General features: G+C 40.6%; 1 protein-coding gene across 4 annotated transcripts in view; it reads left to right on the top strand.

Moving 5' to 3' along the window:
* The first annotated feature begins 391 nt into the window (after window positions 1-391).
* The window catches only part of CLSTN1 (calsyntenin 1), a 40,754-nt gene continuing 22,530 nt past the window's right edge, over window positions 392-18,615 (top strand). For 2 of the 4 annotated variants that reach the window (XM_049802169.1, XM_049801990.1), the window contains exons 1-3: window positions 392-751; window positions 10,792-10,914; window positions 17,836-17,865. In XM_049802169.1, the coding sequence (XP_049658126.1) occupies window positions 646-751; window positions 10,792-10,914; window positions 17,836-17,865 (259 nt within the window). In that variant the 5' untranslated portion in view covers window positions 392-645. The remainder of the gene's footprint in view (window positions 752-10,791; window positions 10,915-17,835; window positions 17,866-18,615) is intronic. The other 2 variants (XM_049802261.1, XM_049802075.1) reach the window with 1 other exon arrangement.

Genomic DNA, 18,615 nt, shown 5'->3' with positions numbered 1-18,615 from the left:
TGTGTGAGGCTCTAGTGGGGCAGCAGCTGGGCCCCGATTCCTAACTGCCCGCAGCTGCAGCAACGCAGGTCCCTTCAGCTCCTGCAAAGGACACACAAACCAAACCCCCCCCAAACCCCACCACCCCCCCGGGCAGAGCCCACCCGGCCGGTTGGATCAGAGGTGGGAAGAGGCGGCCGAGCAGCTGGTGCGGTGCCGCAGTGCCGGCCGCGCTCTGGGGGCGGATTTGGCGGGCGGCAGGGCGGCCGTTTCTTTCCGCGCTGGTCCGCCCCGCCGCGCAGATGGGCTGTCCCGCATCCCCCGCGCCGTTGGTTCGCTCCCTCCCCCGCCTGGTAACCGGCGCGGCGGGAGGGGACGGAGGGGGGAGACCGGCCGCGCTCGTCGCCGCCGCCGCCGCCATTTTAGGTGCCGCTGGCGGGGCGCCGCGCTGCCAGGCGGGGGAGGGAGGGGAGGAGGAGAGAAAAGGCGAGCGGAGCGGGGCAGCGCAGCGCTTCTCCTCCCTCCTTCTCCTCCTCTTCCTCCTCCTCCTCCTCGGGGCCGAGCCGAACCCTCCGCCCGGCGCAGAGCGGAGCCCGGACCAGCGGGGGCGCCACAGCCGCCCCGCCAGCCGGGGCTGCGCGCTGCCCTGCACCGCTTCGCGCTGCCATGCCGCCGCCGCCGCGCCGCCCGGGCATGCCGCGTTCGCTGCCGGCCTCCGCCTCTTGCCTGCTGCTCGCCGCCCTGCTCTGCGGAGGAGCGGGGGCCGCTCGAGGTAAATGGAGCCGGGGCGGGCGGGGGAGGCTGCCCCGCACCGGGGTGGGGGGAGAGCGGGAGGGCGGTAGCTCCGATGTGTGTGTGTGTGTCCCCCCACCGGCTTGCGCGCCCGCTCGCCGGGGGGCTGTGCCGGTGCGGTGTCCTTGGCTCTCTTCGTCCTTCGGGAGGGGGGAGGGAGCGCCGAGGAGGGCGGCTCGGCGGTGCGGTCGGGGAGGAGGGCGCTGGCCGCCCCTCCCCGGGGCTCGCTGGCGGCGGGGGTGACCCAGCCGCGGCCCGTTGCACCTGCGGCGCCGCGGGGGAGGGAAGGAGAAAAGGGAGGGTGGCGGCGGTGGCGGCTCGCCCTCCGCGGTCACCTGCACCGGGCTGCTCTCCCCCCCCCCCCCCCCCCGCTCCGCCCCGAGACCTTCCTCCCCCGAAGGTCAGTTGCCCGCGCCGCCGGTGGGCCTCAGCCGTGCGGCCGCGGGGGCCCGGCCCAGCTGCTGCTGCTGCTGCGGCGGCGGTGATGGGATGCGCGGCGGCCCGGCCGTTACATAACGGCGGTGGCCGAGGCGGGCAGAGGTCGTCACTTGTTGCGGGGGTAGGGTTCCGCTGGCGAAACGCAGCGAGACCCACCGCCCGGTCCGGTTCGGTCCGGCCCGGCCCGGTCCGGTCTGCCCGCTGGAAACGCCGAGCTCGTTCAGGGCATGGTGAGGCGTCGGCGTGCGGCGGGTAGAGCCGAGACGGGGCTTGGGCTGGTGAGAGAGTCGTGATGGCCAGCGGAATGGGAAGGGGAAATAAAACACCCCGGAGAGCCCCTGGGGAGCCTAGCCTTGGGGCTGACGTAAAGAAGACTCGTTTGGTGGTGAGCGAGAAGAGAGAGCTGTGCTAAACCTTCGGCGAGACGGCATTTTTAAGCGTTGGCCTTGTGGCTATTGATTGATCTTGTGGAGTAAAAGTATACGCATTGCAGGTCTCCTCCTGAGCAGATTTCAGTAAGAGGCTTGCGAGCGCTTCCTTACCTGAAGGTTACCCCTTGAATTGAGAGTGCCATTTCTGCAAGATTTAGCTGATCATATGATGAGATTTGAGATCTTGCGTTTTATTTGAACGTAGATCAGAAGTGTGGCTTTAAAATGGCTTGCAAGTACGTTGAAGGGAAGTTCTTGATCTTAAAACAAAAACAACTCGTTAAGGACACATCTTGCTGCAATTTCCCTACATAGGATCAAGAAGCTGCTGCTGTAGTAAGTTGTCTACCAACTGTTTAGATAGCGGCCATAATTTACCTATACAATATCTCTCAAGTACAACCTATTCACTAGTTTCCTTGGAACCATTAAATTTAACTCTTACCACACCAGTACAGAAGCACAATTCCATTGAATTGCTAGGCTTTTGCGTTGCTCGAAATTATGAATAAAACTAAGATCAAAAACCATTTTCAAAGAAAGCTAATATGTACTTGGAAATGAAGGGCAAATTTAGATAGCATTACACAAGATAGCTCTGTTAGTCGAGTCTTTTGCAGTTACAGGCTGTACTGTACTTTCAGTCGAATCTACAGAGCTGCTGGACTGCAGGTCCTGATCTGTTTAAACTTCATCGTGCAAAACTGAGTTACAGTATGGTTTGGCTTAGTACATCGGTTGCCTTAGTCCTCATGACGTTTTGGCTACTCTAGGTAGGCTTGTTAATAATGTTATGTGAAAATGCATTTAATGACAGGTATGCTCTGGAGAACACCTGGAAAGCTGCTAGGGCAACTCACTTTCTTTTCCATGTTGTTAGGAGAAACATTTGTTTGGAAGTGTTTATGGTAGACTTCCAGTTTTGTGCTGTATTGTCAGTTCCATTTTTTTTCAAGTACAGCTTCATTTTTTTCATCTGTGACTTTAAAAGTCCTTGCTGCTGAGGTCGCTAAGATTTATTGTAAGTGGTGAAAACTGAATTACGTTTGGTTCAGTAATGTGCAGAGATGGACTGGAAAGGCTACGCCAGAGTGGTGAGTTCCACTCTCCAGTCCTGTGTGTTCCTGTGGTTGGAACAGGGGAGTGAAAAGTGGGGGGGTTTTTTGGTGATGGAAAGAAATGGAAGTAGCTTTTGGGGGGATGTGATCTTACACAAAAGTTAGGTGTGAGCTAGCTGACCTACCATCTTCCCTGTAATTATTTTAGGGGGTGCAAAGAGTGGCTTCAGGTTCTAGAGAGGCATATTCCTGTCCAGCTGATGCGGAACTCTTAATTTAACTGCATTTATCTTGTAATTGGTCAAGTTGACCCAATTATTTTTAAGCTTGTTGGACTAATGTTGGAATGGAAAAGCAGTAATTAGCAGTGCATTCAAATAGTGTTTGTCAAAGTGAAGCAATTGGATATTTATCAACAGAGCTGAACGGTGAGTGGAATGAAGTGACTTTTCAGATGAAAAGGCAGTGCATCTAAATGGCTGCTTCTTCCACAGTTACTGACCAGGTAGAGCAATATACCTCTGTTGCCTTGGGCCCCTTCCAGCTTATTGTCATTAAGGAAGGGTATTGATCAAAATAATACGATCTTGAGGAAGCTTCGCTGATCCGTGATTATTTCAGGAAGTTATGTGGTGCTATGAATGTCTTAGATCCAAACCACAAACCACTTTCTTGCTACCACAGTCTTACTGCAGATGTTTCTTTGACACAGGAACAGACTTTATAATATAGGACTGGTGGTTAGGTTTCTGTCTCCTTTTTAGAGGCAGGGAAATTTAAGACTACCCTAAAGCATTATGAAGAGACACTCTGGCTCTTTATGGGGGCTGTGGGTTTTTTTTCCTCTAAGGATTTATGAAAGTAAGAGACCACCGAGAAGAGACAAAATTAACTAGTGCTGGACCTTTCTATGATGCATAGTGCTTGGGAAAGCATAATATATAGCCATTTCTTCATGCAAACAATTTTCATCTTTTTCTGTATATAGTATATAAATTAATAACCTATTCTGGAAATTGAGATGAAGGAGGGATGGTCTGGGCAAGCATGGTTTACTTAATGTGTTTGGAATACTATCATGCCGGTTGTCTTCTCCCATGTTACTAGACTGCAGGTTGTGCTGTCTGTGCCAAGTCATCGGGAAAATTTATCAACAGAAACTTTTCTAGACTTGTAAATATACCTTTGATTTGAGGTCTTAACGTTTCTGCAGACTTGAAATCACCAGTTTCAGAGTAGTGCAAAGAGGGTTTTTTAAGAAGGACAGAAGCTAGGCTCACAGACTTCCCATTTCTCCTGGAAGTTAGAAGGCTTGAAGTTAAACACCGATCAGGCCACAGGACAGCATCGTGTGAACAGATTAAATTAGGATTCTGGTATGCTGGGTGAAGCGGCATTTTCTGCTGTGAAAATCTAAGTATCTCATAGCTTAGTGGCTTGTGGCTATGAAACTTCTGCAGAGGAGAAAAAACTTGTGTAGTCATTGACGTTTTCTCAACACAAGCACTTTAACCATTTTTCTGAGCCTTACCATTCTATTTAGTTGTATTCAGAGAAGTCTCTCTGAAGTTTTGTTTATGATATTAAGGGGCATACATCTTGTAGCATTATCATTATTGTCAAAGACAGAAGCAATACGTCAAAACATGGGAGAGTTTACTAAGTCGGAAGCCTTGGTCTTAAATAAATCTTGTTTTGCACTCTGATTTATTTGATTCGTACTGATTGACTCACATTGGCTTCAGTAGGGACTAAACCTCCTTAGGAGCCTTTAGAAAGTATTATTAGAAACCTCAGTGCCTTTGAAGAACTGTCTGTCCTTTGTTTATAGTATTAGGTCTCATCTCACTTGCTTTGTATTCAGATTGAAAACAAGTTGCTGCTACTGCTCCCAGTTGGTTTCCCTGGTTTTAAATGGAGTCAACAAGTAGAGCCAGAAGTGCTGGCTATACTGAGATGATGCTTACTGTATTTGTAAATAAGATTCCCTTTCAAGGAGTGAAGTTTATAAATTTTACAACAGTTAGAAAGTGATTTCCACTCTTGCACTATAATTAGCAACATTTAAGAGAACGTTTATGAAATTAGTGTTTACAGTTAGGGGCTTATGTTTTCTATTTCAGTGTCCTGTTTAGTTTAAAACATTTTAAATTTCACTTCAAGAATTAAGGCTTTGTTGCCTTAATCCTATTTAGACTGTTTCGTGGTGGGATATTTTTGTTTTGCTGTTTTCCCTGCCAGGCTTTTATCCAAATTGAAATTTGGTCAGTATATTCTCTACAGTCTTTGGCACTCTGAACATTTCTTCTGCTGCAGTTGTGGATAATAAAAATTGGAACTAGTTTCTAGTCAGTCATTTGTGTGTACCTTAGTTTCAGGCTTACAGCAGAACTTCCATGTGTCCTTGTACAAATGAAATCAGATTTAGACAAGTGGTTCAGTGTAGAACAGGAAACTCTCTGTAAGTGTTGATAAACCAGAGATTTTTCACTAGGCAAAATACAGTTTAATAAAACCTGTTGAATTCCTGCAGCCATGAGCTTGAATACGGTGTTTGGAGAATTAGTGTTAATTGTACAGGCTCAAACTGTAGGCACCTGACAATTTATAAACATTACCTTGTGCTCCCAATGTATGACAGTTGAGCTTCGAGAGCACAAATTACAAGTGCTCCTTAACTGTGGCAAAGAATCCAAGATAGAGATCTGAAACCACCTGATTTTCCTTCAATTAGAAACCGTAGAGGTTAATGTTAGTGGATGCCCATGCCCTTAGCCAATTCCTCTCCTCGTGCAGATTCATCCCCTTATATTTTGTTACCGTCTACCATTCTCGCGTCCCAGTAATGGAAATTGTAGTTTGTCTGGAAGACCCATATAGGTAAGAAAAGTTCCGTGCTATCAAGAAACTCGGCATTTAAGCAGAATTTGTGTTCAGTTTTATCCCATTGTTTGTACCTGGTTGTAAGACGATTTTTTGATAAAATTCTAGGTATGAGAAGACCCAATTAAATAAATACAATAAATGTTTTCATTACCACTGATACTTTTCAAGTTGTTTGTATACAAAGTTAATCCTCACCCTTTTCTAATAGAAATCAGAGGCACAGATGTGAATTGCAGGCTGATGAGTGTAGGGCAGGATCAGAACACGCATTATCATCAGGCCATGCTACACCCTTTCGTATTAAACTTTGCTTTCAGGTTGAAGAAGGCACATTTTGTTGTGTAGATCTTTACTCCTTAGCTAACTATATTTTTCTGTGGTTATGTACTATACAAAGTTGTTCTTTTGATGATATTGCTTGAAATTTCATCAGAACAGTACTAAATTACAAATGTTCAAGGTAAGATGTGCCTCAGTTTTTATCGTCTCACTGAAAGGCATGTTTGTATTTTCTTACATCAAGAGGAATACAATTAAACAGGAGATGTATAGTAATCAAAATTTTTGTCAGACCTTCAGGACAGGAGTAAAGGACTGTACTCAGTTCATTGAGTGCAGTTTGTTTGAATTGACAGAGAGTACAATTCTCTTTCTATGCAACCTCTGGATTTTTCATAAAGTCTCAAAGGTGGATTTGAAAAATGAATATTTCATGTTTATCTGCTGTCACTAGATTGAGCATCTAGCTTTCAGACTGTAGTACTTGTTACTGAGTTCATTCAATGTGTTTTACCAGTTAATTCTTAAGAAATTGTTTTGGCATAAATCATCTTGATCTAGTTCTAAAGATATGTAAATAACACTGTGTATTAGAAGTAGTTATCCAGAAGGAAAAAATATTTTCAGCTACGGTCCTTTCTGGTTGACGTGTGTCTAAATCTTCAGTGATGTAGGTGCCAGATCCCATTTAAGTCAAATGAACTTCTGACCACTTAAAAGAAGATAACCAGAGTCCTCAGAAGGGACTTTGATAAGTACATTTAATTTTAATACATTTGCGTTCAAATACTAGAACTGAATTTTGATTGTCTTAAGATTATAGCTTTTGATTAAAGATTCCATAGTAGCCCTAAACCCCGTTACCCTGCCTACATATTCACTTACATTCATTAATTCTTTTAAACAGCAGGAAAAAGTTGCTGCTAGTTATCTGATGGGTTGGGTTCTGCAGCATCAGCCATTGCTGTTGGTGAAGCATCCTTTCTTTGAGGTACATTCATTTTCTGCAGAACAGTCAGGAGTAGTTCCAGTCAGTATTAGTAAAAGCTGGTCTGTTCTGTTTGATGAGAAACTGAGCACATAACACCTAGAGCAAATGGTATGGTAAAAACCAGTGTTCAAGGCACACATCACATCAGGCACCTCCTATAGCTTAGAAGCAATTATCTTTAGATAAACCATGTTAGGTGGCTTGTGCTCACCTTGCAGATGCATGTGCAGTCATTGCTTGGCAGCAGTAAAGGCTCTAGTATGAGCTTTACAATTCAATTTGCTACCTGGAAAAAGAAGTATGCTTAGCTGTCTTTTAAATTTTTTTTTTAGCCGCTAAAAACTAAGTAGAAGTCAGCTTGCTGTGTTGTGCCAGGGTGGCTTCCCCCACTTGACTAGATTAAATGCTAGTTGGGATTTACAACAGATTCCAGTTGAGGCGCTTACAAATAGTGTGAATATTGTATTTCAAGGAAACCAGTGTAGTTTATCCCAGTTAAATGGCAAGAGATTAACAGCTCAGGGCACTTTGTTAGTGTCAAGCTTGGAATAGGCCGACTGTTTTGGTTTGAAATTAACAGTCTGGCTTTGAGCAACTTTCTCTGTAGATTTCAGGAGTTTTGTGACAGTTAAAGAGGCAAAAAATGCGAAAGGATAGTTTTCAGTCCAACGTTTAATAATGTTTAAGCCAACTAGGATTAGAAGAATACTTGGTTCAATTTCACAGTTGGTTCAAGGGAAGCAGTAATGTATTGCTCATGAGCTGTGCCTCATATTTCAAATGCTAGCTTGAGAATTTCTTACGGTATCTGGTTATGCTAGAGTCAGTAGATCACAAATACGGATAATGGGCCTTTCCTGGATATTCAGCAGTAAGTTTGGTGGTTTAAAACCCAGTGATGTTTAGCCTTCATAAACACAAAGGGATTTAAGCTTTATGTTTTAAAATCTGGTGATGTTTTAGCCTTCCTAAACACAAAGGGGTTTAAGCTTTATGATTTTATTGTCTACAGCACAATAAAAGGACATGACTTTGCTTTTAACTGGGTCTGTTGTTTGAAGGTTCACTAGACTCTGCAGATGCTTAGCATACTCATAATTCTGTTCCTATGTGGTTACAGTACTTCAACCTTTTATAGAACTCCCTACCCTACAGTAGTGGGATTTACTGAAGGTTGCTAAATTAGGAGAAGGTTTCTCAATGCTTTAAAAAAAAAAAAAAAAAAAAAAAAGTTGTAGTCTACATTCAGAAGCATTAGATGGAGGTGGATTTTTTTCTGGTATAGATCTGTTCTAGTATTTTATACTAGGTCCTTGCAGAGACTAAGATGAACGGATGAAAGGACTCCGATACGTTCAGTTGAGGTGTAACTGCTCCGCATACACTGACAGAAAAATAGACAGCTGTGTCCTTCTCTTGCTCCGAACAGCCGTAGCTGTATTAGTGAAACACTTTTCTTTAGACCAGATTTGATCTGAGAGACATGTTTCAGTTGGGGACTCACACTTCAACAGTTATTGGCGCCTTGCCTCTGAGAGAGGAATGATGTGTTAGTCCCTTTGAGCATGATGAAGTTTGTTTTAAAACGCCAAGTTCCTTGGAGGGTGCTGCAGCAGTGTACTTCTCTGGGTAAATAGAACAATGTGGCTGACATTTAGCTGGCTATTTGGTATGCTGAATATTGAAAGCATGCCCATGTGAGTGTATTGAGGCAATAAAGATAGTGTTGCCATATTGAGTAAAACCACACGGTGGTAATTAAACGCTGTTTGCATTAAAATAGTTTGTTGTGAGTTCTCTCTTGCTGCATTATTATGTATGAAGGTACTGTATCCTGTCTAGCAGCTTGTTGCTACTAACCAGTAAAAGATTGCAGATGAAAGCATACTGGGAAAGGATTATGGCTTCCTGTATAAGTTCTCTACCTCTAGGTTTAATCATTTGTTTAAATGTCCTTTTATCACTGTTTTTTTAATTCTCCTGGGTAAGCATATGACAGACATCATAAACCCATTTTAGTTTGTTGGAGAGGCAAGATTCAGAAGTCTTGGTTAGCCTTACACCTCTGCCTCTTTTGATAGTCTGCTTATATAATTCTTTAGAAAGGTGAAATAGCAGTACTCAACTGTGTTAAAATAGCAATCTAGCTGTAGTATATAATTTTCTGTGATTGCAGAGAGATTTATTTCAGAAGTTGCATGTACTTGATGTTGTGAAGACCAAAACCTGGGTGATGTCACTTACTGAATGCTGTTTGGTATGTTTGTTATAACCTCTAGCAAAGCATTTCTTACATTTGACTGTACATCACTTGCTGAAGATGACTTGGTTTTGTGTGGTAAGGAGCAGTTTTCAGGCCCTCTAGATGAATGTTTTCCGTAGTGTCTAAGCAGCTAGATATGTACAACCTTCCAGAATTAGGTCTGCAAAATTAGTATAAATTTAAGAAGCAGGAGTATGTGGTAGCCTAAGAGGTTTTTTGAAGTAGCAGACATACATTGCCCGAAACAATTTAGGTGAAACTGTTGCATGTAGAACCTCAGCATGAAGAGAGCTAGACCAAGAGAAACAGTATATTCAACTGTCAAGAAGAATTAGTTGTTACATCACATATAGTGGTTCTGTGGGTTATAAGCTGTGTTTATCATTGGAGAGCATAACATAAAGATAAATATTTAATAATCAAGGCACTCTCACATTGGTTTGTCATGTAGTAGATGATAACCTAGTAGATAACGTATGATTTTGTCTTGCGTCTTTTGAGATGTACTAGAAAAAACTGTTTCTGCAAGCTGACAAGGAAAGATACTGCACTTACTTGCAGCAAAGGAAGAAGACCAGTCATCTGAAACATGCTCAAGTGATTGGTGTATAGATTCTTCTGTGCAGAGTTGAAGAATGCTTTTAGGGGCAATCTCTTAGTGGAGTTTTCCAGTTTCTTAAAGCTAACTACTAAATAAGTGATATAAAAAGTAGTCAGTATTTAACTCGGATTTCAAGGCATTCTATTAGATGACAGAAGAGGCCTGAGATTTTGGTCCCTTCTTCCAGTAGTGTTTGAAATCTGCATAAGGCATGCATTGGATTAAAGAGTACATAGTACAAGTCCTCCAAGCCCAGCAAGGCCTGGAACGTGTGTGTTGTGTCTTTGCAGCAGGGTGTGGGGCTGCGAAGCGGGTACCTTGCCCTTATCGATTGCCTCTCCTCTCTCTTCCTTTCTTGCATTTTGCGTAGTTCCTTAGCTTCAGCAGAACTCCTGGAGTCCTCCTATACCTGGGATGCCATATAAATGACTGGTAAAACTGATACGAAAGGTTCTAGATACAGATCTTACACTGGGACAGAAGTGTCTCTCATTCCCTGTTTGTTTCCTTGGCAAGTGTCCTTAGGCCTTATGTAGAAATTAGTTAAGTTTGATCTCTTTTCCGCCTGTTCTCTTAATGACAATTAAAAACCCCAGACAAGACAAAATGCTGAAACTGGAAAAAGCCTTCACATTCTGAAGAATAGTCCTCCAACTGGATCCCAAGTTTTCCAAGTTGGAGAGAAGCGGAGTGTAAACAGACCCTTGCGTTTCATGTTGGCCAGTCTTTTCTCATCTGGTGTGGAATATAGGTTTTTCTAGGGTCACGCTTGGCACTGATGGCAGCAGCTCCCCATCTCTGTTAGAAGGTTTTTGAATTGCACTTCAGGGGCATCTTAAATCCCAGCATAGTTAAGAGACTAATTTAGATTGTCTGAGTTACTTTTGGAAAGCCTACAGGGACACTGAACTCTTCTGAACATGATTTTGTCTCAAATTTTTTAATTTAGTAAAATGCTGGTTCAGATTTAGAAAAATGAAAGAGGAAGATATTTAAATCAGTATTATATAAAGCATTTTTGAAGAAGTTGTCTATTTCACACATTTGGACTTTGTACTTTGTTTTCCTTTCAGTTAACAAGCACAAGCCATGGATTGAAACAACCTATCATGGTATAGTTACAGAAAATGACAACATGGTGCTCTTGGACCCCCCTTTAATAGCCCTGGACAAAGATGCTCCTCTGCGTTTTGCAGGTAAAGAATTCATGTGCATTTCTTTTTTAAGAAGTGGAAATGCTTTCTTCATGACAAATGTTACTTAGTGTGTTTTCCTAACTGTAGCATAATGTTTCAAAGCTTTTAGACGCTAGGAAATGTTTGTGCATGGACCAGAGTTTTAGTACGTATTTACATCCATAAATATACAGCTGTATCCAAATACCCAGACCAGAGAGTGCTCTATATTGCAGATATTCCGTGCTTCTTTCAATTTCATGTGTATATGTTAATTTTTCTGTTTTGTTGGGGGCTCTTTTGGTGTGGGGTTTTTTGTTGTTGTTTTTGCATAGTGTCTAACCTTTTTCCTCAGTCCTCTGGAGTCCACGTTTCACAGCGTTCAGTCTGGGAGTTCTGAAACGAGTATTTTCTTACCATTCTGAAGAGAGTTTTTGGGTTTCTTAGTGTTGTTCATTTGTGTCTTACTAGATGGAAAACAGTAGTTAGCAGAATTAAGATTATATTTCTTCTGTGCAGTATTTGGACTTAGAATTCCTGTAGAAATCTAGACTTTCTGTGATAAGTTTGCTTAGCAGTTTGGGGCATTTTAAAAAATGGATGGCCTCTTCTACCTGAAGAAAAGGCTTTTTCTCCTCTAACAAAGAGTACAGAGAATGGTACATAAGCAATTTGCAAAACGTTAGGCTAACTCTTCACTTTCAACATAGGACTGAGAGACAACAGTTTTCTTACAAATTTTCACAGTAGTTTTTTCTCTGGAAACTACTGTTCTAAGAATACTGTATTCGTTAGTTGGATGCAGTATTATGGAAGGTACTTTTTTGGTTTGACAAAATACTAGAAAACTGTGTTTCAAGAATACTGTTGGGTATCTGCAGGTACTTAAATTATTTGCAGTGGATAACGCAAGCTTAAATTAGATACTTGCAGAAGCTTACTTGGTTGAGTGAAATTTGAGGGCTAAGAACCCTAGTAAAATACCTAGGGGATGTGACAGTAGCCATTTTTGGGAACGTTGCTTAGCCTGGCGTCAAGGAGGAGTAATCAAATCAACAGCCATTTGAAATGTTCAGCATGCTAACTGCATTGTGTGCTACAGTATTATGGCAACTGGGTCACAATTTCTTAAAGTGGTACTTAAAAGTAACAGTGTTGTTGCATTATCGTAAGGCTGTAATTATCTCCAAGGCTAACTTACAAATTCAGGAAGTTCAGAGATAATGGTAAACCTCTGAAATTCAAACTTTCTCATGCATTGGATACACATGGCAGAGGCTCTTAAATGATCTTAAGTGGAAGTAAAATTGCTGTCTATGAACAAAAAAACTTCTCCAAATAAGGAAGCTTGTATTGGGATACATAAAATCCGTTAAGTAAAAAGAGGTATAGGAAGGCTGACTGGGGTACTTGGTGATTAGGAGAATATGAATGATCTCTTGCAGTTCTTAAGTGCTTTAAATGTAAGCGCTGGTAGTTTGACAGCATTGAATAGATTTTGAAAATGGCGATTTTATACCTCTTGGTGGATAGTAAAGTTTTCTTGAGTGCTGGATATCATGAAGCTTTAAGAAAGTACTGGCAGATTATCTTCAAATATATTGTCAAACTTGCAGAGGAAAATCCAATGTCAAAGTATCTCTTTGAATGACACTAGTTTTCCATTGTGGTGATCTAAATTGTATAAACCTGCTTTCATTTAATGAACTTTTTAACCAACTGGAAGTTGGTTTTATTAAATGTTTGTATAAACATTACATATTTTGGCTTTCAAAACCTAACAATTCTTAAGCAGCAGCAGACCAATGGATTTAAAGTAATTATCTTAAATTCTGAGTATAGCATGCTAATGTTGTAAAGAAATTTTCCTCGATATGACTCTGTTGGATTTAAATTGCGTAAATTTTGAATGACTGTGCTATGGGAATCTACAAAAGTATTTGTCAACCATTAAATGGAACAATACTTGCATCTGTCTTTGAGGAGGCCAAATGTGGGAGACGTGCTGAATCAGCGTTATCAATTCTAGTTGGTGGTGCTGTAGTTATGTCCTAGGACGGAGAATAGCATTGTTGTTGTCCAGCAGCATCTATGTGGGTGTTTAAGTGTGAGAAGCCCATTAGATCAGTGACATGTTTTCACAGCAAAACAAAGCATTTTCAGGATTAAGTGCTTGTTTCAGCCCTAACTGGTATATTCCTACTTATAAATCAAATTTATTCATGCTTCAAAAGGTTGGATATTTTAATTAACTGTGCCCCCTAGCTGAGCTGTGAAACTTTTGAACTGTCTGCAGGTTTAAAATATTTTAAATAGAGCTTTTTGCTTTCATTCAATTTTGAGCATGTCGAAACATCTTGAAACTAATTCATTTAAATGCTTTGTAGTACATGAACTGTGGTGCAAGTAAAAATAATATTTTCTTGCTTTGCTCACTCTGTGCTGTGGGTAGGATCCTAAAATTCAGGTGTGCAGAAATAAGTAGGGTTATATAGACATTCATTTCTAGCATAATTTGTATGGTTTTACAGCTGAAACGACACACTTTTGAAAACAGAGTTTTAATATAGTCATGCCAGGTTGCCTCATCGTGCTGCCCAATGTGTAGAGACCCTGTGGAATCAGTGTTTTGTACCATGATTGTTACAGATCTGCTTGAGAAGACAATGCATATTCTTCATCAGTGAAACTTTTCTATGTTGCAAATTGAGTCATGTCGGAATTTGATCCAAAATTGTTTAGCTGAAAAAATAAAATAAAGGACAGCTGCCTTTTCTGTTGAACATTAGAGTAATTTGTGTCCAAAATCAGTTTAATGTCTGAAGCTCTCAGTATGGATTTCCCCTTTGCTATGCAAAAAGGAATTGAATTTTTATTGCATTTGAAACAAACAATATTGTATCTGGATGCCTTCACATCGCTGAATGTGTTCTGTTATGAGAGTATAACGCAGGGTCTTGCTAGCAAGTTGTTTGAAATGTTTCCCTTGTGGAAGGAAATGTTTCCTTGTTTTTTTGATGTGTCTGTAATAGGATTTTAGTCCCTCTTCCCCCACCCCACCCCTAGAGAAAACCACTTCTCAGCCACAATACTTTATTTTCCCCTTACTAATCTGGGATGCAAGAATTATTTTTGTGGGGGTTAGGAATTTTTTTACTTAGAACATGAATATGCATAGAGCTTTGAAAATGATCTTGCAGAATCTCGATTCATTCTTTTTAAAAAAAAAAAAAAAAATAAAAATCCACCAAGCCTTTCTGTCAGCCTCTCCCCGGAGGTGTGTGGGGTTCCCGTGTCCCAGTGGGTGAGCGCTGATGCCATATTTCCACACTGCAGTGCCAAGCCGTGTTTGTTTAGGGCAGGGAGCTGTGCTGACGTCCTGTCTGCAGCAGGTCGGTGTGTAATGCAGCACTCGGCTGGGTGGTGTTTGTTAAAGAAATTATATGTAGAGAACATGAATGACACTGTGTAATCAAACAGAGATTTTGATCTTGTTACATCCAATGAGCGATTTGATGAGTGTACAACAAATATGTCACACAGCCGGTTGGCAAACCGAAGAGGAATTTTTGTTGCGATAGTATTTCAGCCATTTTTGCATCAAATTTAAGGCATGCATGAAGTGACGTTTTGTACCTACCGTGCGTACAAATGCAAACTGAAATGGACCTATCACTAATTGTGAAATTTAAAATTGGTTTGCTTTTTAACAGTATTGTGTGGTACTAAGAAATACTTGTTTAGGAGACGTTCTAAAGGTACTGAAATGAGAGGCTTTCCTGAAGGCTTTCCATGATGCTCCTGTAGACTGCTGTTTGGTTAGAACTGGGAGAATATACTGCCTCGCCTTCCGTGGAATGGAAATGTAGAGGGATAGCTAACTCCAAGGTCTCAAGAGTGTCTAGTCAAATACTGTATGTCCAGTTTAAATATCTTAAGAACCTTTTTTATAACTATATAATTGTTTTACATCGTTATAACAGTAGAGAAAGAGAGAACAATAAAAATCAACAAAACCTTAAAATTCTACCAAATCCTCACTGTAATTTGATTGTGCTGCAGTAGAAAGGAGAAATACAGAATGCCTTTAGGATGCAGGATTACCGTATGTTTTCTGGCTAACTTAAGTTCCACAAACCTGTGTTATCTGTAAAATGAAATGTTTTTTCAACTGTGATTACAGCTGAGTGAAAGACAGTAAAGTTCTGTCCTAGTTCCGATTTACTGAACAATTTCCAATGTATCAAACATAAACTAATTTACAGATTGATCATCATTGTGTTCTAAGATTACAAATAGTAGAAATTTGGAATGAGAAAAAGCGTTAAGCTTATATGACATAGCATGAAACGTTAGGGAGCATGGTATGGAACTAAGCTTACTTAGGGCAATGAAAAAAATTCACTGCCAAGAATTCTGTAATCACCGAAGAGCCATACCTATACTGTATGAATATATGCATTTCATAACTGAGATGAAAATATAATCTGTGTATGGGAATATTAATCTGTAAATTGTCTTATTTGTCTTAAAACAGCTCTGTAACAGTCTGTAATACAGTTTTGAGAAAGGAGGGGGAGCTTTAATTTTTTTAAATACTTTGTACTTTAGGGAATTATTCCTTTTTGCTTCTTTTCATTGCAGAGACACTTTGAAGAAGGGAACTTAAGCCTGTTAGGTTGGGAGCTCTGCATTTGCTTGTTTAGAGCGTTTAAAAGTAACACCATAGTTTTTATGCATTATAATTTCTTCAGCCACAAGAACCTTGTCTGTGTAGTAATAAAAGGGCTTTTTGTTAATCTCACTTGTGTGAAGTGACAGATATGGTTATATCAGGTCAGTTATTGTTCTGAGAAACATCTGGCAGGAATTGAGCTGTAGTACACCTTGAACAGAAGCTTTGCACCTTAAAAAGCACCTGGAGACATATGGATATTTACCAGAGAGCTTGCTTATGTCTTATGCTCAGGAGTCAAAAACATAATGCCTGAACTTCCTAACAGCCAAACTGGTGTTGGTGCCAGAGTTAAAGGTCGCTTCAGATGGTACAGAACTGACCAGTTTTTAAACAGCCTCCGCTTCTTGCAAATAGGTAGTTGCTGTAGTAATACATTTCTCCCCCTTCTCTCCATTATCAGGCTTTCTGCTTTAATGTTCCCTTCCATATATTTTTTTCCCTGTAATCTTAATGTTTCACACAATGCTTGACTCTCAAGGTTAGAGTTGCCGGGCATTGGTGTGCAGGAGTAAGAGATGTAGAGTATTTCAGAGCTTGTAGTTGGAATGTAGCTTCTGGCTAATCAGTGGTGTCAGCCACGAATTTAAGCAGTGTAAAATTTTCTTGAATGATCCTATTGCCAAAACACATTAAAATCCAGGATTATATTTATATCCTGTGTAAGAATAGACTGAAATAAATTATGTGGGTTCCACAAGAGGCAGCATACTTGGTGCATTAAAATAAAGAGCTGATTATAAGTGTAGAGATTACCTGAAGTGAGTTTCAGGGAGAACTTAATGAGAGCTATTTCAGAAACTGGCTCCTTTTAAAACAAAGGACTACAAATCACGATACATTGTAAGGTTTTTTTCCTCAATTATATTTCTGCTTCAATATTAAACTGTAATTTGTCTTTTTAAGAAGAATATTTCTCTGTAACTATATTGCCTCATCTCTTTGTAATGCCACTTTAGAATAGACTTGAATAACTGTATTACTGCAAGTTGTTTGAAATACACGAGAATTAACAGGAGATCTGCTAGAAGTGATTTTAAAGATACGGGTCTGCTTTGTTGTACTGGAATCCAGGTCAAAGATGATGGTAATCAGGAAAAAATAATTGATAAGCTGGCTGATACATAAAAGGTGGTAGTTTGGGGTTTTAACAAATTATGATTTCCAGGGGAGTGAAGAACAGGGTTAACTGTCATTTCATTAAAACTGTGAAACCATTCCAGGTACCTATCACAGTCATCTGATACCATTGTAAAGTTCGGTTATATCGGAGATCTCCTTGTAAGTGTGGAAGATCCAGAACACTGCGGAAGCCTGTACTTTTCTGGAGTGGCTGGCAGGGGCAAGGCAGGCTACTCTAGGGCATCTTCAGTACTAGTAGATGAGTATATTTGAGTACCTGAATCTCTTCTGTCCAGCATTACAGTATTTCAGCAGTAGAATAAAATGATAGAAGCCGTTGGTTACTTGTGGAACCTGGAAAAGCAGTATGCTACTAGGAAAATACATCCTCCTCCCCTCCCCCCCCCCCCCCCCCCCCATTTCTTACATTTAAAGCTTTTATGTTCATTGGGACCACAATTTAATGTGTATATTTTTAAATCATTAATTACGGCAATACTGTCAAGTTGAGTTTGGCATAGAATTTAAATTTTGCAAATGCTAGGTGTTACAAACCTAGACTGATAAAAATTTATGTGGAAACACAAAAATCTCATTACTTCCCACCCCCAGGAACTCAAAACGGGAGTATGAAGTTTTTTCATTGTAGAAACATGGTGGTTTCAGTATAATAGATACAAACTTGTTTGAATTATTTAATGTGTCTTCTTTAAATAGAACAGTACAAATAAGTTCTGATGAAAATTCTACTTTATGCATAGTTCTTCATCAACATGGAATTTTGAAAATATCTTTCATTTAGTAGTTGGTATTAAAAGACAAAAAAACCCCACCAATAAGCCTTTTGATAAATTTATTAAATACTTCAAAATTCTACAAATGACAACCTGGAGTTAAAACATAAAATCATATTTAACATAACTAAAACTCTAAAATCGTAACAGTTACAGCAAATCACCACTGGAATTTTAAAATAGAATTTTTCCAAAGCTTTTCTGTGTAATGTGTACATCTTTGCCTTTTCCTTATTTGCTCCCTTTCAACCTTTCCTGTTACTGACTTGGGTTTATCTTTTCTCCCTTTAGAGAGTTTTGAGGTGACAGTCACCAAAGAAGGTGATAAAGGGTTCTTTCTATCCCTTTTATGAATATTAACCTACTAACTTTGGTTATGAAATGGGGAATCAGCACTTAAACAGAAGATCCTGTCATGCTCTTTTGTCCCATTTATTCTCCCAGTTTTTTTCTATTTTAAAATATATTGATAAAAACTGTTATGTAATCAAACCCTTGGTTAGAAATATCTGTAAATCAGACATCCATTTGAACCATTTTGGGATTATTTTACATTGTATGGACACTGAAGAAGTTGGTTTGGGGCAAATTAGTGTTTTCTAGTATTTTCACTGATAGCTTGCTACTTTGGGACATCTTAAGTTTTTTCATATGCTTTGTGAAGTAATACTTAACTGCCGAAGCATTGTAACACCTTCCCTGCAGTACACTTCCTTCAGTACGTTTAAAATCTGAGTCAAACGCCTTTTTTTGAATACCTCTAGACATGTTTATAGTAGGAGTGCATTCTTGGTACTATGATACCACTGCAACTACAATAGCGAAATAGTGTTTTCTGTTGATGTAAGAAAATCACCTTTAAAACGTAACAAGTTACACAGGTAAAAACACAGTGTAGGTGATCAAACTGTTTATTGAGTGGCTTTTGTTAGCACAGCTGGGTGTGCTAGGCTCACTCTGCAGAACGTGCTGACAGATGGACCTAGCTGTGCTGGCAAGAGGTCTTGTAGTGTAATCTTAGGCTTAGATGTCTCTTTAAATGAGGTACTAGGGACTTCTCTTGCAAGTTTG

This window comes from Accipiter gentilis, chromosome 1 (genome assembly GCF_929443795.1).
Source record: "Accipiter gentilis chromosome 1, bAccGen1.1, whole genome shotgun sequence".
Classification (NCBI taxonomy): domain Eukaryota; kingdom Metazoa; phylum Chordata; class Aves; order Accipitriformes; family Accipitridae; genus Astur; species Astur gentilis.
Note: the sequence above shows the minus strand (reverse complement) of the source record. Positions and strands in the feature narration are given on the sequence as shown.